At 33.1% G+C, this 24314-nt stretch overlaps 1 protein-coding gene across 3 annotated transcripts in view; it reads left to right on the top strand.

Moving 5' to 3' along the window:
- Positions 1-24314, top strand: part of LOC123534997 (uncharacterized) — a 138113-nt gene that overhangs the window by 52358 nt on the left and 61441 nt on the right. For all 3 annotated transcript variants that reach the window (XM_053549917.1, XM_053549924.1, XM_053549909.1), the window contains exon 2: positions 13832-13980. In XM_053549917.1, the coding sequence (XP_053405892.1) occupies positions 13832-13980 (149 nt within the window). The remainder of the gene's footprint in view (positions 1-13831; positions 13981-24314) is intronic.

Below are 24314 nucleotides of genomic sequence, written 5' to 3'. Positions count from 1 at the left end.
TACAGAAAATGGTAGAATTTATTAAACCTAACACGAAACATAAAAATTTGCCAATTTATTTGAAAAACAGAACAATGTTGTGATGCATATTTCTTTGTGTATTACTCGTGCAGAAACATAATATGGTACTGTCTTCCTCTATAAAGACACAGCAATACAAGACAAAACTCACTTGTTCAGCATGAGATGTTAGAGACAAACACCTTGGGGGAAATTATTCCAGAATGTTGTCGTCTTGTAAAAGTATTCAATCTAGAAATCTAACTATGAATACAAAATTTGCATAATTGATAACAGAATGCAAATAACTGCAAGTTTAAGTAGAGGTCATTGAATCTGGAAATCTAACTATGAATACAAAATTTGCAAGATTGTTTCGCGTATCTAAAGATAACAGACTTCAAATGATTGCAAGTTTAAATAGAGGTCAGATCGATTTTTCGATATAATATAATAAGATACAAGAAATGAGTCTGTCATATTCCAGAACTGAGTAAAGATTTTAATATGATAGCATATCAAACATGCAAACTAGTTTTATATATGCTTATCCAATCCAACTTTTACAATTTCCCTTTAAACACCGCCCCCTTTATTAAATGGTATAGAGAGGCCAAATACCTACTGACGCGTACTATTGAAAAGTGACAATCAGCTTATGTCTCACTGACTCTAATACTCGTACACATTTTTTTCCAGCCAATTCCAAGTCGCTATTCAATAACATCTGCGCTTGATACACTGAAATGCTATCTGGTGTTCACTGTTTTAACCTGAAACACAGGCAAATTAATTGATGAAAAATTAAAATTCTTTAAATTATTAAGGAATCAATGTTTCTTGTATTTTACTGACATGCTTTGTTAAGATATATCGATGTTTTCTTATTTTGATGGCATAAGTGCTCAATTCAGAATAGTTTGCTAACCTGACCCATGTAAGCTGGGTTTGGAAAACATGCACAAATTTCAATTAAATATAAAATTTAACATTTCTTTGTCACTGAAATTCCCTTTTCACTATTGGCAAGGTAAGATAAGTAAAAATTTGGGCAAATTTGTCACATGTTTTCGCGACTTCACATTTAGAAATATATTTAATTCAATTCGATAAAACTTCCTTTAATTGGACGTGTAATTTAGAATACATGGATCAGTGTCTTAAAGATTAAGATGATAACTAGGATACAGTCAATTTTCGTTGTTGTTTTTTTTGTACAGTTTGCCGACTGTAAATAGAAATTGTTGTTTTGTATCGTCATTTGAGTTTCCCTATATATTTTATTTGCACTGACATGTTAATTCACGGCTAAGTCGACCTTCAGAATCAGAAAAACCTTTAAACAGTCCAGAAAAAGTTTAGTTGATTAAATTATTTAAGTCTCATTCATTTATAAAACCAACATTGACATTTACAATAAAAACATTAAGACAACACATACATGACCAGTCTATAAAGATTTATAGGAGGCTAGAACATGCACATTTTATGACCTGGCATGTGGTTTTGCAAAGAATATACATGCATAAACTGCATAGAAGAAATCAATCAATCATTTAGCATTATTGTAATATTAATATCGCAGACGGAAATATGGTATATCCCAAAACATTAGAATTAGAAAGCCTGTTGAAAACGTTAAGAACCAGCTAAAAATCTACCAAATAAAACGGGCAACCTAAAATTCCGCCAGGGTTCCACTGAAATACCTCAATAAATTAATTACAGTCTCATTCATGTATAAAACCAACACTAACATTTACAATAAAAACATAAAGACAGCATAAACATGACCAATCTATTTTAGCTATCAGATGCTGACTATAAGCACGTACAAAAATGTCGAGACGGATGCAAGCCCGCACGAACGGAAGAGCGAAGCGGCGACTTTATGCTACGTAGGCTTTTTTCAAGGAGCACAATTTAGCATAATTGATTACTTGGGTTTCCTTAGGCACGTTTACCGCATTTAGTCTTAAATGCACATTACAAGTGATAGATGATGGTCAAAATAAGTTATGTAAAATACTACTAGAAGAAATGTTTGTATTGCAAGTATGTCCGAAATACAGGAAAAATATGATTCTCCATGTAACCGGTTTTGCTAAGATTCACTTTTGCATCTACGTTAAACATATTTCACTATTGGGCAAATTAGCAAACGTTAATTTTGGTGGAAAGTTATTGTAATTAATTGTGAACGGAAAAGTTTTAAGTCTCAGTGACTAGCATTTACTTACTGAATGACAATAGTTTTGACTGTTGACTGCAAGCCATTTAATTATATATATATATACTAGAAGAACATTATTCTGAGTACATTATACTGAAACGTTTATAGAACAGAACATACAGAAAAACATTAACTGTTCATCGTAGCAATTTGAATACAAGTCTGTGCACTGCAGATAAATTGACATATGGCCAGGTTACATATCTATATATTAAAAGAAAGAAAACTATAATGAATTACCACACAAATACTCGTGATGCACCTGAAAGATAATACTTTTTCAATAAACTGAAGGAAAGTTTGTTTATCATATGGCTATAACATTATTATTATTGTCTTCATCATATAATACTGCCTTATTCATATCTTAACTTTGTTGAAGGTTGGAAAAGGACCTATTTGACACTCCTGGCATTACGTAAGACACGAAGAGACAAGTGGATAGAACTCAAAACCACCTGCAAAGCGACTTGGTGCTAGAATTATACATAAAATCGGCACAATATCTTAGTCTAATCAAAACATTTTAAATCCTGACATCTTGTTTATCATACAAATCATTTATATGCTATTTTAGTGGGACTGAATAAACTAGAAGCACATGAACTTTTCCCCAAAAAAATGATATTATTTTACAGAAAAAATACTGCCAGTTGCATGCATTAAACTACACACAGTTGTTATTTTACACGTAGACATATCAAAACAGGAATTAAAGTACTACATCAATGGATAAGGGACAAACAAAATAAATAGACGATTTGAGACAAATATAATTTTGATTAAATTAGCTCGCCTATACAAAGAAACTGAAGAGCTATTTCACTCGACCAATCGTCGGTGTCGGCGGCCGTTTTGTTAAGTCTTTGTACTTTAGCTAGTATTTCAGTAACAGCTGGTAGAAATGGACTGAATCTTCACGCACTTGTTATCTGTGATAATCTGATAAATAATGCCATTTTTTGGACTTAACAATCTTTGCTTACGTTTTTGTAAGTAAACTGTATCTAAGCTTTAAGCACTTGTTCACTGTGATGATCTGTCCTGCAGTACACAGGTTTCGTAATTCTATTGTTCTCTTTTCTAAAAGTGAAGCCCTATTTTGAATAAGTTTCATATGTAAGTATTTCAGAAATCCCTTACTAGAGTGTGCAGATGCTTCACACTATTGTTCACTGCCATAACCTACCATGCAAGCACAGTTTTCATAACTGTATCTTCTTTTCTTTGATAAAGTTTTACCTCTTCTTTACCTTTTGTAGTCTTCAGTTAACAGAGGGGCAATCACACAACAAACATGGGAAAGACATCGTCTTTTATGAAAAGAAATGTTTGCAATTTACAAACCATTTACATGAATATCTGTGAAAATATGTTTTATATCTAATATTAGTTTTTATCTCGCTTATTGTATGAACCTGTATGACTAAAAATAGTACGCAATTGAATATTCAGAGAAATATGACCAACGACAAAAAGAAAACAAATTGCAAAGAAACTATTCAGAATGTTACCTCAAAGGAATTTAAATGAAAACAAAATATGTTCTAAAAAAGTATACATTATCTAATGTTAATTGTGTGCGAAATTAAGCAGCCTGTTGTGACTCAGTAAGAATCCACACCTGCAATGCACGCACATTACATGACACAAATTCACCCTCTTCTACATACAGTATACTACAGGTTTTGAGCAGCTCGTTTATCCTTTAGAAATCAACAAATATTTTGTATTTCAGAAATTTTTCAAAATTTAATTGTTTCCACAATACCTGATGTGTTTATAGTGCATACTTTACCACACACTTGCAATCTCGAAAAGTATGTAAAAACATCAAAGGATTTTATACGCGCGTCTGTTAACCTTAGTTTGTGTAGGACACTTAAAGTTTGAAACGTGTTCATAAATTATATTTAACTACAATATAAATTAATTGCTAACAGACCTAAAACGAGAAGGAGGTAATTCTGTTTTTAACTTTTTAAACAGTTTTATCAAATGTACGCATGATTGATTAATGGGTATCCAGTTCAAATTTTATTACCAAAATATCAAAGTAATGGGGAAAGCAGATAACCAACATCTGTCAAGTTTTAATTGTTTCTGTTTTCTTTGATAGAACTTCCTGAATCATTACAGTCAGTAATCCGTTGACCTGTTGGTTACAAAGCTGAGTCTAAAAAAAGACAGTCTGTCATTGGTTAATTTCAAAATTGTGTTCTATAATAGCCAATTACATACTGGGGTTTTTAGATTTACCTCCAGTTTTTAACATTGAGGTCTTGTTTTAAGGATATGGATAGGCAGTTCCAATGAATTGTAAATGCTTTAAGTACAATTGAAGAAAAAAAGGAACAATATATGTTATTCTATCTACACTTTATTAAGCAAACACTGCTATTTTGGAAAGCAAATTCCTAATGATTATTTCGTTTATCAAGAAGATTGGAGGATAAATTTTCTGATGTGAAATGCCTGCGCCACAATGAAACTGACTTTTGGGTTTGACATTGAATAACGAAAAATGATTGATATCGGTGTTGATCTCCCAAAACATGCATAATTTATGTAAAATTGAGCCATATGACGTTGTTTCACTGTAGGGATAACGCATGTTTTTTCGTGTTATAACATCTGCAGAATCCCGAGGGATTGGTTGGTACCCGAACCCGTTAGGGCGAGGGTACCAACGATTCCCGAGGGATTCTGAAGATCTTATAACACGAAAAGAACATACGCTAACGCTATTCTAGCAGAAAACGCGTAAAAACCAGGTGAATTAATATATTGTCCCTCAACGTCATTGAATTTCGAGGAAATGCGCGGTAAAGTCTACGTTGTTTTATCACGTTGACGTCATTTCATTTTGAATTATCCGTTTTGGGGCCGTAATGCGTTTACGCTTTGCCACGGAACATGCATATATAAAAAGGTGTTATAAAAGCACTTGAGCGCGGGAATCTCTCTGTTAACACACGTTTTCTCTCCTGTTAAAAAACCCCTGAAAAATGACAATAACAGCAGTTTTATGCTAGAATTAACGTAGAACGTTATTAATTTCGCGACTGAATCCTAATTAGTAATGCTTTAACATATTAGAATAATTTACGCAGATATCAATATAAGGAAACTATTTAGAATTTATCAAAGTTGTTTATGGTCGCCATTTGATATAGACTGTGTCAGAAGGACTGAAAACTCAGAAAATAAATGGATTGACAGAAACCAACGCTTACCCGATTAAAGACAAATGTAACAACAGTTTGACTAGGTTTATCATGCCACTGATATTTTACTTGCAATGAATATCATTTTAGCACGTTGTTATAAATTAAAACGCCGAAAATACATAGTATGCCAGACAAATGCCAACAGTTTTAATAAAATATTTTTGCACGGCATGTCTGATTGTCAAAAGAGAATTAACATTCTAAGTAATCAAATTAGCCTTATACCACAGGCGCTTGAATCTCTATCAATGAATATACGTACATGTAATATTTCAGGGTCCATAATATATTTTCTTGAATTTCTACTGACAAAGAAACGTCTTTTGTTCGGGAAACCATTTTAGTTTCATTCAGAAATTGTCAACTTAATTACCTACAGCCAACGCGTATGTTTCACTGTTTAATCAATTGTTATACTGCACAAGATGTTACTTTTATAACTTAAAACAAACATGTAAGCGCTGATGCAGTTAAAGAGCGAAAAGTAGTAAAATAAATGAAGTTGAGAAATATAAGTTACACAAATACTTCCGCTAGTTGGTTCGAGATGTAACTTTAAGTAACATACATCATGAACGTATATTATTTTTCATTCTGATTTGATATTTTATTTACTGCTTAGATTAATGACAATAATCCTTTGTTGGAATATCAAGTGTTTTTCAGTGTTTTTCCTGCTGGACTTTTGTCCTTGTTTTTTTTTTAATATTCATTGTTAGTGCCGTGTGGCGGCTGCTAACTGTCATCATCATCATCATCATCATCATCATCATCTTCATTTATTTATTTATTTATTTGGGTTTTACGGCGCACCAACACAGTATAGGTTATATGGCGCCAAACAGGACTACAAATTTTGGTTCCACATCTCATTTACATCGAAATAAAAACATGAGGTATGGAATCAAAATTTGCATACCTGCTGGAATCACAGAGTTACTGCAAAACCAAGTGTTAAGACCCTATTAGTCGCCTCTTACGATCATGCAAGGGTAAGACAGTGGTTCCAATTCTTTTCATACACAGATCGTCCCAGAACCACATGGTGCTCATCAGCTTCAGTAATCGTCTCACTCTAGAAGAGTATACTCGCGATTTGATTAAAATACTGTAGGTCGCAACCGAAACGGACAATTATTTACATAGAAAAGACTAAAAGTCTTTCTTTGAGACACAACAGTGGCTTCCCGAACAGTTTTTCAAATGTATTACATCCCTCAGGAGTGGCGTTTAACATTCCCATATCGAATGCTGTATGGGCGGCTGTGTTTTTTGAATGTTTCCTCCTGCTGGCCTGTTGTTCTTGTCTTGTTTTCTTCAGCCACGGCACATAATGCGCTGTGCACAGGTAATGTCCAGTAATAACGCTTTTTTCTCCAATTATATCCCGGCGATTTGTGAAATAACAATCACACATTGCAGACACTGAAACATGTTTCAATCGAAGAAAACTATTTTGCTGCATGACTAAACTAAACTGTTACAAAATTGAGGTTTACAAAACAATCATTTTGTTGGGAATATATATTTTTGTTATATTCAGATTTAAATAAGCACCGATTGAATATATGAATTTTTAGCATTAGTTGGTGCAACAATTTCTTAAAGCGTTCAAATACTTTGAAGTTACTGTTTATTATGATATTATGAATAAATCATAATTATTTACTCTAAAAGGTAGTCTGGTGGTGGAGTTACCTGAAAGAACTACTATTGAATGAAGTATTCTTAATTTAATGAATCGAGTCATGTTAGGAGTTTTTTTGTACCATATATTTAACATAGTTATGCAGATTGATATAAAGAACTATGAAGCGCGAATTTTCAATAACATGACTAAATCTGTTGAAATCAAATCGATAAATAAAACTGACGCGAAAACTGCTCAACATGTAGAATGTCAATCGTTGGTGAAAATCATTTAGATACTTTTCAAAACACAGCTGTTTTTCATAAATAACTCTTTCTTTAGTTAGTAAGATGCACGAACATAGAGCAATATATTCTCATCTGGATTTAGAAGTACGAGGAGCAACATTTAGCAAATATGGTAAAGGTGACAAACAGTCGGCTTTAAGCTTCCTGTTGCTTGCAAAATTATCAGTTACACTGAAAACAGATCGTGAAATTTTCTTTGTGTTTGTAGACCAATAATTACCGAGCTCGGTTACAACAGTTTCAAGCCAAGGCTCTTAAAATCATTGGAATATTTGCACGTGTATCATCTGCATCTAAAACATCAATAGTAAGTGGATGATGCATCTGTTTCATAAAACTAATTTTCTGTAGCATCTATCATTTTCGTTCATTTTTACATTTGCTAAAGCTCTTTTATGTTTTCTACGGTACTTACTTAGGGTTGATTTACAGCTGTGGTGTCACATCTGCATGTAACGATAGGTGTCAAAACATGAAGAATGGTGGTATTATTTGGCCATTATCTATGCACACTCTGTTTCAACACAAGAATTGATATTTTGCCAATGACTAACAAGTTACTTGGCGTACATATTTGAAATTGAGCATACTTTCGGAACAATATGTTAGTAATAGTATTTTAAGATTTCAACAAAACCAAATAAAGACATCATACGTCATCTTAATTCATTTTACGACTTTATCCCATTTTAAACATTTGAATTTTGAAAAAAACACCTAAATATCTAAAATGGGGTAAAAGTGATAGTAATAAAACCCCGTCGTTCCAAATGATATTTTACTTTGAACAGCAAACCTCAATTTTGAGAAGTGCGGGAAGGAAATATCTAGAATACTATGTTGGTGCGCCGTAAAACCCAAATAAATAAAGAATAATTAGAATGTACTGTTATAACAATTGTTTAAATTAATGCTTTTTATTGAAACACTTTAATATGAAGTGGTTCTGTAAGCATTCAGATAAATAAGAGAGTAAGTGTGGATCTGCGATATATGTCTTACATACTTTTATTAATATCTGTCTTCTGTACCTATTTAACTTTCTTTCTTATATTTGAATTAGGTCAGATCTTAATTTGAAATTTCACATTTGAACAGGCCACTTTATGATTCATATGACGTGAATTACTTTCGAAACTGAAAGCTTATTTTGTAAGATAAACCTTGCTATGTTGCAAGTTTATTTGCAAAAATAAGCATCGTTTGTTTTTATATGTTTTTGAAGGCTGAAATGTCAGTACTATTGCGTTTCCAGGAAATTATGATAATATTTCATTGGTTGTCGACGCACATTGAAATGTCCGATTCGAGGGTAACTCTTTTGGCGGTAGCAGGGCTCTTACTGAACCAAAAATCTTGTCTTTTTGTTTATGAACACACCTTTGTTATTTATTGTTAATCAGAAATACAAAATTATGTTACTATGTTACTGTATACTTTATTTCGAGTATTAACAATGTATTTTGTGACAAGATATTCCATTTTTATTGTAGTTGCTAAATTCAGTACCGTTACATTTTTTCTTTACATGAAGGATTTATTATCAGTGCTAAGTCTGTCCTTTGAAACGCCTTGCAGTATATGACAAATCTTAACTGTGATATCTTTCAGTAAATTGTGCGTGTAATCATATTATGATACTGAAGTTAATAACTTTTATATAACCTTTTCTAATTTTGTTGCAAGCACAAACATTTATGTTATTATCTAATTGTTTTCTCTCTGTTACTGAAGTACTGGAATAGCCATTTAACGGATGCAAAAACGCTCAATACGATTATGTCAGAGCTAATATTCTGTTAGAAAAAAGTTTTCATAGTTCCCGTACTTTTAGTATTTTCGTTAAATCCGCATTGATCCTTTCCATTTTCAACTGAAACTTCTTGGAACCGTTACAATTTTCTTCGAATTAAATTATGTAAGATTTATATTTTTCGGATTTACCTTACTGTAAAAGTAATAAAATAAAAGGTAACGTATATATTTAGAACTAAATTTTTGGCGGGTCTAAGCGTTTCGATATGTTTACCGTCGTGTGCAATAAAAACCGCTAGGATATGTACATCCTTCACACATAAGCGTTTGAGTACAAGAAAGACCAACTCCTGCTTTATAACCGTGCTTTACAGCTTATTTTTTCATTCACAGTCTGTTCATAGATCTTTACATTATTAGCGATAATGCGATGTGTACTATCTTAGTTTTTTACTGTATATTTTATCACTTAAAATGTTTAGGTTGATGATTTGTTTCATTTCGAAATAAATCATTCTTTACTTCAGTCTTTAATTTAAAGAGTTTTCTTGCTGCCACTGAAATATCGAGTTAAAATAATTTTTTGTAAACTAAATCTCATACTGCGATTTACACCCGCTTATAACTATAGTCAGTTTGTTGAGGTATCTTAATATTCGTACCACGGCTACGTTTTTGTTTGTACTTCAAATTATGATATTAACTTTCGTTTAATTCAAAAATCATTTCTTATCTGTTAGCATATTATATTTCTATTACTTAATTCATAACAGTTATATTGCAGTTTAACACAATTTCTGAACATGTTTAGAATGTAATTACTCCACTCACTTAAAGAATGTGAGAAGTACTTATAAAATCCTTTGAAGTATAAAAGAGTATCATGAAAGTACTCACAAGTGTATGATAACTTATGTTCTGCTAACATATCAGGAATATTTTAGTAAAGCTTTCTTAATCTAAATTAATCTAAAAATGGTGTATGCTTATCCAGTTACACTAAAATATCAGATGACTTTCTATGATAAACAAGATGCTAGAATTTAAGAGGTTTTGTATAAACTAAATATATCTCATTGTTATTGTATAATGTTTAGATCATCAAGCAGCTTTGTGGGAGGTCGACAAGTTTTGTCTTTTTATTCAAGTGAAATTAATCTCATTTATAGTTATTTCAACTCCTAACCAGGCGAGATGTTTTGGAAAATGGATTTATGAGAAAGCTGCATGCCCTCTTAAAACTATTACGTAAGAATATACAATCTGGCCATCAGTAAACTTATGCAGACTGTAAACGATTGTACCGAACTTGTAAGCATGGTAAATTCACATTGGTACGACCAGCGTTTACATCTCCTTGATGCTCCATGAAAAAAAAATGTCGATTGTTCTCATAAATATGTAATGTGTCAAATTATGGTATGCGGGTTGGTACATTCCAATTGCTATTTTGGAAATTATATTACCGTTTGCCAGCTGCTTTTTGCCAGGTGCTCATTTGCTAGTAAATGCTATTTGCCAAATGCTATTTCTAGTCATACGATGATGATGATACCAAATACTTATTGTCAAATGTTTCTTGCATTTTACCGATTTCTTGTTTACTAAATACTTATTGCAATTTGCTATTTTACAAAAAGCAAAATGTATCTGGTGATACTATTTTAGTGAAGCACACAAAAAAGTCAAAATGCAATTCAATACTATTGATAAACATGTTTCTAATGCTTAGTGCCCTATAATGCGAAAGATATGTGAATTGTCAAGTCTTTGGTACATCAAATGAGCAAGGCAATCTTGAAACATCTTTGATTCTACTAGTAACGCTAATATTTTCTGTATATCCCGTGAAGATAAAATCATAATTATTTTCCCATCAGTCATCTGCTTGTATCTCTCAAACCATTTCTATTTATCTCTTGAATGTCGATTTGGGCATGTTTGCAAGTTTAACCCGTTATTTTGTTTGTTTATTTTGATGAACACTTTCCTAAGGATAGTCTGTTTTCTGAAGTTTATTTTTCTGTAAGTTCGCATATAAATTGATTTTGTCAGAATGCAAAAGGTTTCCTTTGATAAAGGGATGTCTTCATTCTTTACTGTCTAGTACAAGAAGTTGAATTGATGGTAAGAGTGCATTCGGCTAGCCACTATGACATTTAAATCTTAACGTTACTGTCTTTAATGTTACTGACTGGTCTAAGGAGGTACCCTTCTTTCAACTTGAATTTGGTCGGCGTGGTACGTAACTATGTGTTATTATGCTTAAGCATCTTTCTCCACATCTTTTTTCTATATATATATATATATATATATATATATATATATATATATATATATATATATATAATATCGGTATAGCAACAAAAGAGTTTGAACTTAATTTGAATAGTTTCATACACAAAAGAAGTAATCGTTAAGCAAAATAGATTCTTTCAATTATCGAAATATTTACAAGTGTATTAGCTGTGTGCACTAATTGTACGAAAAGTGGATGATATATAACAAATTTTCTGCAACATTTTTCATATTATTTCATTCTCTGACATTCTATGGATCTCTTAATCATGTTAATGGTAACAGTATTTCTAAATTTATTTACCTTGGAGTGATTTATAGCAGTCGTTTCACATATGTCTAAAACCCAAAAAATGTCATTTAGACATTATCCATATGCACTTACCGAATGACCGAAAAACACCAATTTTTTCCATGCCTTATAAACAACTGACAGTGCATTATTTTGATAATAGCACATTTTTAGAACAATATGTTTGTATAAGCATGCCATTATTTCAACAAAATGAAACGCAGACTTTATATATATTCATTTAATGTATTCACCCTATTTTCAAAAGTATGTAATAATTTCTCAAATGATATAACAAGTTATAATGAAGGAAAGAGGTGATAAAAGAAAAGATAACAGAAATGATATTTTCCTATGAATAGCAAAACTCGATTTTGAAACGCGCCGAAAGGAAATATCTAGAATAATTCAAATATTTTTTTAATATCTTTTAATATTAATCAATTTTTTGAAAACACTTCAATGCAAAATTTAGTATTCATATTGTTCAAAGATAAAAATAGAGAGTTTATGGTGTTTTACGTTACAATTTTACAAAACTGTCTTTAACATCTGTCTTCTGCACCTATATAACTTTTTCAGTTTTTAAATTTGGATAAAACCAGATGTTTTACTTGAAATTTTATATGTAAATAGCCCAGTTCATAATTCATGTGAGTTGTATTACCTTCGAAATTGTTTTAATCTTAAAATATGCAATGAAACTTTAATTTCAGAACTCTCACAAATAACATTTAGTTTTCCACGAAAGATTTAAAATTATGTTATTTCCAAAATAACCTAAAACCTAGTCTTTATTGTCTTTAAACACATCTGATTTTGTTCATTGCTAGTCAAAAATAAATAAAATCGTGTTTCTAGGATTACTTTGATATGTTTGTATTCGTATTTTCGAGTGTAAAAGTACTAAAATTATTGTACTAGAATAAATAATATTTATCTTTAAGTGCATTTGCTAAAATAAAACATAGTTTATTATTTCCCTTTATATAAAGGGTTCATTATACAAACTAAGTCTTCTCTTGGAAACGCCTTGCATTATATAATAAATTATGTCCGTTATATTCTTACATTAGAATGCGCTTGTAACTATACAGCAAAACCATGAAGTCAATGAATTTTAAACCACAACTGATTTAAAACCACAACTGATTTAAAACCCATTGTATTTTTGTTGCACTAGGATACATTCTCCCCTTTTTTCCCCTCTGATTTAGATATAGATAATTCCAGAACTATTATGTTTTTAGAAAAATAATTTTGCCACTGATTTCAGCATTATTGTTAAATCCACATTTATATTTTCTTGTAATCATTCCGGAAGATATATAAATTCTTGCAATAATCTTAAAGATATTTTTACAGTTAAATCTTTATTCTCTATATTCATTTTATTGTAATTCTGGAATCATGAAACTGTCAAGAAATGATATGGTAATTTCGCTAATAGAATACGGAAAACTGACCGCATGCTCTAGGTGGGACGTCAAATATGACGTCAGAAATGAAATGCCAATGGTGTCTTGGCGTTCCATATATTAATCTCACCGTTTTAAACGAGTTCTTAGTCCATTTACCCTAAAACTATCACAGCTTACTGTAGCTAAGATAAAAATCGGTATTAGTAGAGGTAAATGGGGGAAGGGTTCATTAAATCAATACCTTGAACTGCAATAATGTTTTGAGCTCGAGTACATTTTTCCAGATAAGCGCCTCACTTGATCGATCCAGGCCTGGCACAAATTCTCACAATCCGAATACCTCATTGCAGGACGAAGTACAGTTGTTATAACCTTATATATATATATATCTGCAAAGTGGTGTTTGTAGCTCACAAGTATACCTTATGCTCAAGGAAATAGATCTAATCGAGACTGCACAGACGACAAGTAACTGGGGAAAACGTATAGGAACCAAATATACGGTGTTCATTGTACGAAGTCAGAAATAAAAACAAATGCGAACAGTCAAGATCTGGGACGTCAGAACATCTACGCTTTCAAGATCGTCGTCAGCCAACAGCAACAAATACATGCCACGGAAATAAACGCATTTAGGCATTCAATATTGTTTCTTACATTTCAGGCAGATACAACTTGACTGTAGTTTGGACGGATGACACAAGCATGAACCTGACTTGGTCTTCTTTTCTACCTGTGGACAGTCAATACAACTACACAGTATTGTATTCAACAAAGTTTCAGAAGGATCCGCTGATATACAGCTCACATTCAGTACGTACATTTACACATGTAGTCCTCACATCAAAGACGTATATGGCAAAAAATATTTTGTTTAGGTGCGAAAGGTTGTGAATTGTTGTTTCAAATATTTAACTAAATTTATATGCTCGAGTACTCTACTAAAACTGAATGTTCTTTTCAATATGACTGGTGACAAAGTTAGCACCACTTTACTTATTATTGTTGTTGTCTTTTTACTAACGCTTCACGCTATAAAACTGTCTAGTTGGATTATGCCTTGCATTATATTTTACACAAAATCAGTTTTATCAGTATTTACGTAACTTACCATTATTGTCTTTACTGGTAATGATTGACTGTTGCAGACAGAGGGAGTGCAATGTTGAGATTTAATGGTTAACTTGTACGCGGTTGCCAAATTCAGATTTTATATAGCTCTATTCTCGGACGACTGATAAAATCGAACTTGCTAACCAACTACGTAATAGTTGTCAAATGTAAAATTTATAATTAACTAATAAGCATTTTACCAGAACAATCGAAAACGAAATTTCAATGAAATAAAATATATACGAAGTTACCTTAAAACGTAAATACAAATGTCTCATTTAAAACATGGAAAAAGTTTTATGTAATTGGTATTGAAAAGCTTATATGATATGTGCCTTCTTCTACAGCGGCCAACATTGGCCTTCAAAAAGTTTATCGCTGTATACTGGTAAGAAATGCATTTTTTAAATGATACTGTGACTGTTGGTTTAGAATATTGTTTTGATTGTCTGATATTGTTTTTATTCTTCCAGCAAGTAATGTATTTCCAGTCAGAGAAATTGAAAGTGCTAAACAAGCCTTTTGCGACTTCATTAGTTTTAAACCTGTGATAGCATGGAAAGGTTTAGTTTTTGTTGAATATGACGATATCCCATTAAACTAAATCCGATTTTCCAGTCTCTAAATGTTTTAATGGCAGACTCCTTGGGTCTCAGAGGGCCGTAAGGTATAACTCACTGAGTGCGTAAATATTCATTAGTTCATTTGTCTGAATTGTAGTAAGTGGTTTGTTTCCAAGAAAAAGAACTTTATGTCAGGGAATAGCCACATTTGTCTTTATAATCAAGTAACATATCTGTAGAAATGCTGGTATCAATAATTATTTTGGAACAAAAATAAAACACATGACTGAAAATTGCTTGAAAGGCGTTTTTGTTCCTGGTGCCTTATAACGCATTCTCTTTCATATTAATTGTCCCTTTTTAAAACAGCTTTACTTTGATTTATGTTTTTAGCCCATCAGATGGTGGGCTATTAAAATCACTCTGCGTCCGTGGTCCGTCCGTCCGTCATTCCGTCTGTCCGTCCGTCCGTTTACAATTTCTCGTTATCGCATCTCCTCAGAAACTACTGGGGGGATTTTGACCAAACTTTGCCAGAATGATGTATTGGTACCCTTGTTGTGTCCCTCTGAAAATCAGACAGGTTCAACAATTTATGAGTGAGTTATGGCCCTTTGTTTATTTCTATAATTTATATAGATTTATATAGGGAAAAACTTTGAAAACCTTCTTGTCCCAAACCACAGAGCCTAGGGCTTTGATATTTGGTATGAAGCATCATCTAGTGGTCCTCTACCAAGATGATTCAAATTATTTCTCTGGGGTCAAATATGGCCCCGCCCTGGGGGTCACATGGTTTATATAGACTTATATAGGGAAAAACTTTGAATAACCTCTTGTCCAAAACCATAGGGCCTAGGGCTTTGATATTTTGTATGTGACATCATCTAGTGGTCTTCAACTAAGATTATTCAAATTATACCCCTAGGGTCAAATATGGCCCCGCCCTAGGAGTCATATGGTTTACATAGACTTATATAGGGAAAAACTTTGAAAATCTTCCTTGTCCAAACCACAAAGACTAGGGCTTTGATACTTGTAATGTAGCATTATCTAGTGGTTCTCTACCAAGTTTGTTCAAATTATCCTCCGAGGGTTAAATATGGCCCCGCCCCGGGGGTCACATGGTTCATATAAATTTATATAGGGAAAAGCTTTTAAAATGTTCTTGTCAGTAACTACAACATTCAGACTTGGACCACATGTATATTTTTGAGTGCCAAGATGAACCTTGACATGAGTTGACCTTGATTTTGACCTAGTGACCTACTTTCAAATTTCTGTGGCTACAGCCTTCAAATTTGGACCACATGCATAATTTTGTGCACTGGAAAAAACTTTGACCTTTATTTTGACCTAGTGACCTACTTTCACATTTTTGAAGGTACAGGCATCAAATTTGGACCATATGCATAGTTTCGTGTTTCAAAATGAAATTTGACATTGATTTTGACCTAGTGACCTACTTTCACATTTCTCAAGCTACAGTCTTCAAATTTGGACTACATGCATAGTTTTGTGTACCGAAAAAAAACTTTGACCTTGACACTGACCTAGTGACCTACTTTCACTTTTTTGAAGGTACAGGCTTCAAATTTGGACCACATGCATAGTTTTGTATTCTGAAATAAAATTTGACCTTGATTTTGACCTAGTGACCTACTTTTACATTTCTAAAGCTACAGCCTTCAAATTTGGACCACTTGCATAGTTTTGTGTACTGAAATGACCTTTGACCTTTACATTGACCTAGTGACCTACTTTCACATTTTTAAGGTACAGGTTTCAAATTTGGACCACGTGCATAGTTTTGTATCCCGAAATAAAATTTGACCTTGATTTTGACCTAGTGACCTACTTTTACATTTCTCAAGCTACAGCCTTCAAATTTGGACCACATGCATAGTTTTGTGTACCGAAACAAACTTTGACCTTTACATTGACCTAGTGACCTACTTTCACATTTTTGAAGGTACAGGCTTCAAATTTGGACCACATGCATAGTTTTGTATTCCGAAGTAAAAGGACCATGTATGATTAAGCACAGTTTTAGCCCCCAAATTTCGAAGAAAATGAAAGTAAAAATACATCTCAACGATATGGATTATTTGAAAGATAAAGGCTTAATCTTGCATTTTTTGAAGAAAAAATGTATCAGTTTTGCGTTAAAAGTCATGATCCATGGTCTAGTTTTATGTCATCAACACAGATTTTGTACATTTTTAGATGTTTTCATGCACTTTATCAACAAAGTACGATACGAGCGCAGGGGAGAACAATTTTAGTTTTTGGATATGTTTTGAGGATTACAAAAACACGACGAATGATACATGAAAGAAAATTGTTCTAAGGTGCGCTCGTAGTAAATTTTGAACAAATACGGTATTTTTTCCGAACATTTTTACTCTAAAAATAGCCATATAAAGGGACGAAACTCTTGCTTTACTTGAAGGGCTTGGCGTAAAGGTAAGTAAAACATCTTGTGACGTCATGCGAAAGTGATTTCGTTTGAAACTGGGTCGCGTGCGATCAAAAACTAGGTCAGTAGGTCTAAAAATAGAAAAACCTTAAGTCCATAGGTTTCAATGGATCTTCATGAAAATTGGTCAGAATGTTCACTTTGATGATATCTAGTTCAAGTTCAAAACGAGGTCACGTGCCATCAAAAACTAGGTCAGTGGATCAAATAATAGAAAAACTTTGTGACCTCTCTAGAGGCGATATTTTTCATGGGATCTGTATGAAAGTTGGTCTGAATATTCATCTTGATGATGTCTAAATCAAGTTCGAAACTGGGTCAACTGCGGTCAAAAACTAGGTCAGTAGGTCTACGTCGTCCGTGTGTCCATGCGTAAACTTTTGCTTGTGACCACTCCAGTTTAAGATCCAGCCTTGAAATGTGGATGGCATGTACAGTTTTGCATACCACTCTTTAAACTGTCTGTCTTTCAGTGACCATAAATGTGACCTACTGATCTTCTTTCTAATATTTTAGCATCAGTTTGAAACATGGGGTTCAATATACTCAGGTGAGCGATACAGGGTCATCATGACCCTCTTGCTTTCTTTCTTTGTTACTTCATAATTAATTAACAAACAAAAGAAAGTCCTTATTTATATTTTGTATGCAATAAATCTGGAAAACTGTACTAAATTAGAAAGGCAGCGCTTTTGATAAGCCATACCCTAAAGCCTCTTAACACAGTACTTTGGCAGATGTCCTTGAAAGCTTGGTTGATTGGTAAGAAGTCGGTTTCAGCCACGATAGTATGAAGTATACTACTGGTCGAAAATAAGGATAACGTGTGATTTATTATTGATGCAATATGCTATCACAGAATGATGTCAGAGTAAAATAACAAAGTATGTAAAATCTCTTCATATATACATTGTACATGTAGATAACTTTTTGCCTGTAGAAAACATTTCACATTCCAAATGTTTGGCCATTAGGCATTCCATTGGCCATCAAGATACAGACATCGCTAAGATAGTTTCAAACGATTGAAAAACGAAATGATCGGTGTTATAAAAATGTATTTCGGGGCGTAACAGTTTAAACAAAAGTAAATAATATTATAAATAATCAAGTGGTGTCAGCAACAATTACAAATTAGACTTTTAATAAGTATTTAACTAGTTTACTTTTGCATCTTTATATCAGGAAAAAGATATTAAAATAGTTTACAACATGCGATGCATCAAGAGCCAATACGTGATTTAAAAGTTCCTTGTTCCGTTCAAGGGAAAACAATCATCTCAATTGACTTTGGATTTCTTCTTTCGAAAAATTCGTGATCATTCACTGGAAGTAACGGCGTTTAAACACAATGCATCTCAAGTGCTGGTGTCCTGTCCCTATTTCAAATGTCCGTATGGACTAATTGTCTTTAACAATGACAAATAGTACAAGGAAGACAAGTGCGGTATTCTAAGAAGACGGCTTTTAAACACAATGCATCTCATGTGCTGCTATATAAAAAGATAACTATATGAATTTTCCCTAATTTTTTATGAGTCAGTTCCTGAGTACAATTACAGCTGACTTCTTGCACACTTGAATAAAACGAAGACAATGCAGTATGTATTTACAGCAAATCATCTAGTTTCAACCACTTATTTTAAACGTGAATTGCAACAGGAAGTAAATGGTAACGTACATAGTTTTGCTCTTTTACACCACAAGCTGGGTCAAGTGTTTAAGTGATGTGTTTCAATCTCATATTGTTTATGTATGTTTGTTAGTTCATAGTAAATTATTGAGTTACATTGTATAATAGACAGAAAACACTTTGTTACTAATATTGTAAACATTTCCTGTCTTATTTTTCATTTTATAAAACTACACAACGCAAAGGGCTTGGATTGTTTAATTATGTCTGTTTTGAAAAGTTAAAATTGTTATGTAAGATCTTGTTGTACCCTTGGATTTGTGCTTTGAGCGAATTTGGGCTAAAGTCACATGAACACCTTTTTTTTGTCAGGTCCTGTTCTAACCGCTCATACAAACTATTTTCCGACACTATCTATCTCCCGATACTGACCAACCCTTTAAAGGGACGTAGACACTTCCGTGCGCGTCAAGCCCAAAAAAAATCTGTTAGTAGAAAATAAAAGAAAATCGAGCCAAATAAAAGGGAAAAATACATTTGTTAGTGATTAAAAAAATAAAAACAGGGATGAAGAGCAAGGTTATGGTGAAGTGTGTTCAATGTTGCAAACAGCAGCATTGAACTGCTCAAGGGTTGGAAGGTAGGGAATGTCAGGTGGAAGATTATTCCACAGGACTATAGTCCTGGGGAAAAAGGAATATTCGAGGTTGTCAGTGGTGACAGAGATTACCCTGTAAGACAGCTAATGATAATGGCGTTATTGCCTTGTTAAGGGGATGAGATAATCTTCGTGGGGAATGCAACCAGTTGATTTGAGATTTTATACATTAGAGAGAGTCGGGTGTTAAGGCGCCGGAGATCTAGCCTGCGGAATTTTTAGACTGTATAGCATGTCAGTGACAGTGGAGTTGCGGCCAAAGTCAGACATAGCCCAACGTGCTGCCCGTCTTCGGACCACTTCTACTTTGGTCTATTTTGGTTTGTGTGTATGGAGACAATACTTCGGAACTATATTCCAGCTGTGGTCTGCCGAGGGTCTGATATGCCATGGAGTTTGATTTGTCCTTTTGGTTGACCTATTTATATTGGCGTCCCACGACAGATCGTTTGAGATATCCACGACAAGGTATTCTGTTGAGGCGACATATTCTAGTAATGTATTATGCAGGTGGTATTATGAGGGAATAGGATATTTCCTTCTTTTGACGCGGATAACTTGACACTTGGAAGAATTGAATTCCATATCTAAGTCCAGCTTACACTTTTCTCATGGCTCACTTTATCAAATGCTTTACTGAAAATCTTATAGTATCAGGTCAACCTGCTGTTTGTTTTACACTGATTTGACAAGGTCATTTACAAGCATTTGAGGAGAAATAACGGATGCCTTTAAGAAACAATGCATAAAAAAATCAATCTGTTACCATGGTAACAAGTAATTAGATTTGTAACCATGACAAGTTCTAAACTTACAAAATAAGATAAAATAGATATCAAACAATAAACATTTCTTGATGTGTCTTTATTTTGGAAAATTTAGAAAATACAATTTTTACCTTACTTTTAAGCTGTTTTGAGTAAAGAAGAGTTATCTCCCTTTATATTGTTTTTCTTATTCAAGTATTATAATGGGTATTAAATGTCAAAATGAATTGTACACTGAATTAGCAATGAATGATCAGGTCAAGTTCTAATTTAAGTAAATAATAACTTCAGTATGGCACTTTTTAAACATACCCCCTCATAAACCAAATATTCACACACTTGGACGCATGCATGTATAAATCAGTATTTTTTTAAAAATACTGACTTTATTCAGATATTTGGCAACTAAATCAAGACAATAGACATATTTTATAATCTAATGATGCATTCAAAAATAAAATTGGATCGGGGGCCCAAAACACCCCTTATCATACATGGTCCTTTGACCTGGATTTTGACCTAGTGACCTACTTTTACACTTCTCAAGCTACAGCCTTCAAATTTGGACCACTTGCATAGTTTTGTGTACCGAAATGAACTTTGACCTTAAGATTAACCTAGTGACCTACTTTCACATTTCTGTAGCTACAGGCTTCATTTTTAGGACCACATGCATAGTTTTGTGTACCTAAACAAACTTTGACCTTGACATTGACCTAGTGACCTACTTTCACATTTTTGAAGGTACAGGCTTCAAATTTGGACCACATGCATAGATTTATGTTGTGTACGGAAATGAAATTTGACCTTGAGCTAGTCAATAAGTCTTGAAATTTGGAACACTCAAAAATGGCACATTAGTGGGCGCCAAGATCACTCTGTGATCTCTTGTTTTGAAAACTTCTTTTAATCTAAACAGATTTAACATAATTACCGGGGTACTTAAATTGAAAGCATTCGTCTGCAGAGCAATTAACGAATCGGTTTTTGGCCATACACAATCACTTGTTAGTTTAGAAAGGTCATCCGTGATAAATGATATGATTTGTTTGTGACTGTGTAGAAGACACATTTTATCTCTAAAAAATCTGAAGTTTGATATTTGTGTTATATGATATTTAAATAAAGGAAAATTATATTTGCGTTCTTTAGGCTTTCGAAACACTTTATCAAAATTTTAGTGTGTAATTTATCACTTATTTTTATTTTCTATAAATTGATGAAACCTTGCATGAGTCTTTACCATGATATGAACTTGTGTACCTCCTAATTTTCGTCTGGCTTTGCCCCCTATTTTCAGAGTTATGTCCCCTGAAAGAGTCAACAATGCACATTTTCACCTTGCGACACGCCTTGCTCAAAAAGTATTTCATATAAATTGATGAAACCTTGCATGAGTCTTAATCATGATATGTACTTTCGCACCTTCTGGCTCCATCCCTATTTCAAAAGTTATGGCCTCTGAAATAGTCAAAAATGCACATTTTCACCTTGTGACGCACCTAGCTCAAAACGTTTTTGATATAAATTGATGAAAACTTGCATGAGTCTTTATCATGATACGAACTTGCACATCTTTTATTTTTAGTCTGGCTGCGCACCCTATTTTCAGAGTTATGGCCCCTAAAGTTGTCAAAATGCACATTTTCACCATGTGCCGCGCCTAGCTCAAAAAATATTTCTTATAAATTGATGAAAACTTTCATTCATGAGTCTTTATCATGATGTGACCTTGCACACTTGGCATTCTTCTTGAGATTTTAGCCATAAGTACAGAGTTATGATGCTTAAAATAGCCAAAATTATTATATAATGGATTTTTTGTTTGTGTTCATAGCTCAAAAAGTTTATGGTCTAGAATAATGAATCCTTTATTTATTGAGGCTATATCCCCTTAAGACTGCAAACATTTGAATTATTGCCCCTTATTTTTGACAAATGTACCAGTGGAGGCACATCCTGTGTCCTAAAGACACATACTAGTTGTTAAAAAAGCAGTTCTATTTGAACCAGTTCTCTAAAATTTAAACCCCCAACATTTCCTACCGGGGCAGACAGAAAATAGTGGGAGGAGCTACATTTTGTTACTCAGAAGCAGTAGCTAAAAATAACCATTGTAAACACAGGTAGCTTGTAGCAGACGATCTTTCAAAATACAGAAGAGCATGCAACTTACTTGCTGTTTTCAGTTGTAAAAGTTATTAATCCAATTTTTGTAAATATTTTCTTTGAAACCACTAGTTTTTCTTTTCTTCACAGGTACTTGATAAGTTTTGTGTGATTTCTTTTATTAGACATTGTTCTATAGGAAGTAGATTCCCTATCAATGCTATCATTCCAGTCAATAAAGCCAAATTTATTCTCATTTGATATGTTGTTTCGTTTGAGAAATTATTTAATTAAATCCAAATTAATCAAGATGAATGTAACACTATGACTGTGAAACACAGTGTCAAGACATGAAATGAATATTTGGCGGGATTTTTGGAGGCCTGTTTCAGTCTGACAATGTATTATCAAGAAAGTCAAGATAATAGGCAATTAGTGAGGACTGTCAAAAAATACACATTCATGGCATCAAATTTACTGTAGTTTGTGGCACTTTGCAACTGGACTTTCATACCAGATTATTCCCAAATTCAATTGAAAATAATGCATTGAGTGGGGAAAATGGAAAATAGTTACTGTGGAAACAGAACAGTCAGAAATTACAACTTATTTATCTAACACAAGCTTCAGTAAATAAACACTTATGTACTACATGTACTAGTTATATAACAAGTATTTATTCACTTCATGCACATAATAAGTGTAAATCATTTTCTGAGATAAACACAAAGGTGATAAAAAGCAGGTAAACAGAGGTGACTGTGAATGTTGTGAATAATCTTCTGCTGCAGTATTTTTGTTGATAAACAAAGCCACGTGCTTATTCTGTTAACATTTCTCTGCTCTCTGAGGTTATGACCTCTAAGCCCCTCCCGGGAAATTCAAATTTTTGACAGTTGAGATTTTAAAAAAAATCTATAAGTATACTTTCTGAAAAAAATAAATGCACCAATAGAAATGATACATATCAAAGTATAAATGTGCATGTTTTAATTTTTTTTCATTCAGGAGTTCTTTCAGGATTTCAAAAAAGGGTTCTCTGATGTTTACCATGCATATTTTATGTAGAAACCTGCCCAGTGCCATCTTCCTGCTTTTATATCCCAGTTGGGGGTTTAAATAGTTAATATGTCAGCCACGAATCAATATTTTTACTTTCAACAGAATAAAACAGTGTTGCCTTTTCAACAAACCCCTTTAAATAAACATTTCAATGATTTATTCAGAGCTAAAGCAGACATGATCTAAATTTTACTCCGGTGGTCATTGTGATTTGCCTTAAAAAGCAAATTGTAGTTATTTCCAAATGTTTATTCAAACATGCTCAGGCAATTTATTGTTAATTAGCCAGCCAAATACATTTCTGTGTATACCAGCACCATTTAGCGCCTTATCTGGTTAAAAGTATGATTTAACTTGCTTTTATACGAAACAGGCTGATCTTAAGGTGTGTGTCAACGCCAAAAGTTGGTTGGCCTGGTGGATTTTCCTTGCCTAAAATTTTTACACAGGCCAAAATATTGTATTACTAGTGTCCTTACTGATGATATGATTGTGTAACTGACTTGTAGAAGACATTGACAGAAAGAGAGAGGTGAAGCTCTATATAAGATTTAATGGAAAACGTAAATCCCAAGGCTGAGCTTAAAGGTTCTAACGTAAAAGGTCAGACACTTTAAGATTCCTTTACGCCATAATGTTAATGGATGTAGATAATACTTAAAATGCGGCGTAAACTTTCATTAGTTTATCTGTCTGACTTTTAATAAGAGATATGCATTCAAGAAGAAAGAATCTCATGTCAGAGACCAGACTGATTTGTTTT

The sequence above is a fragment of the Mercenaria mercenaria genome, chromosome 1 (genome assembly GCF_021730395.1).
Source record: "Mercenaria mercenaria strain notata chromosome 1, MADL_Memer_1, whole genome shotgun sequence".
Classification (NCBI taxonomy): domain Eukaryota; kingdom Metazoa; phylum Mollusca; class Bivalvia; order Venerida; family Veneridae; genus Mercenaria; species Mercenaria mercenaria.
The sequence above is the reverse complement of the archived record's forward strand: the minus strand, read 5'-3'. Positions and strand labels throughout refer to the sequence as shown.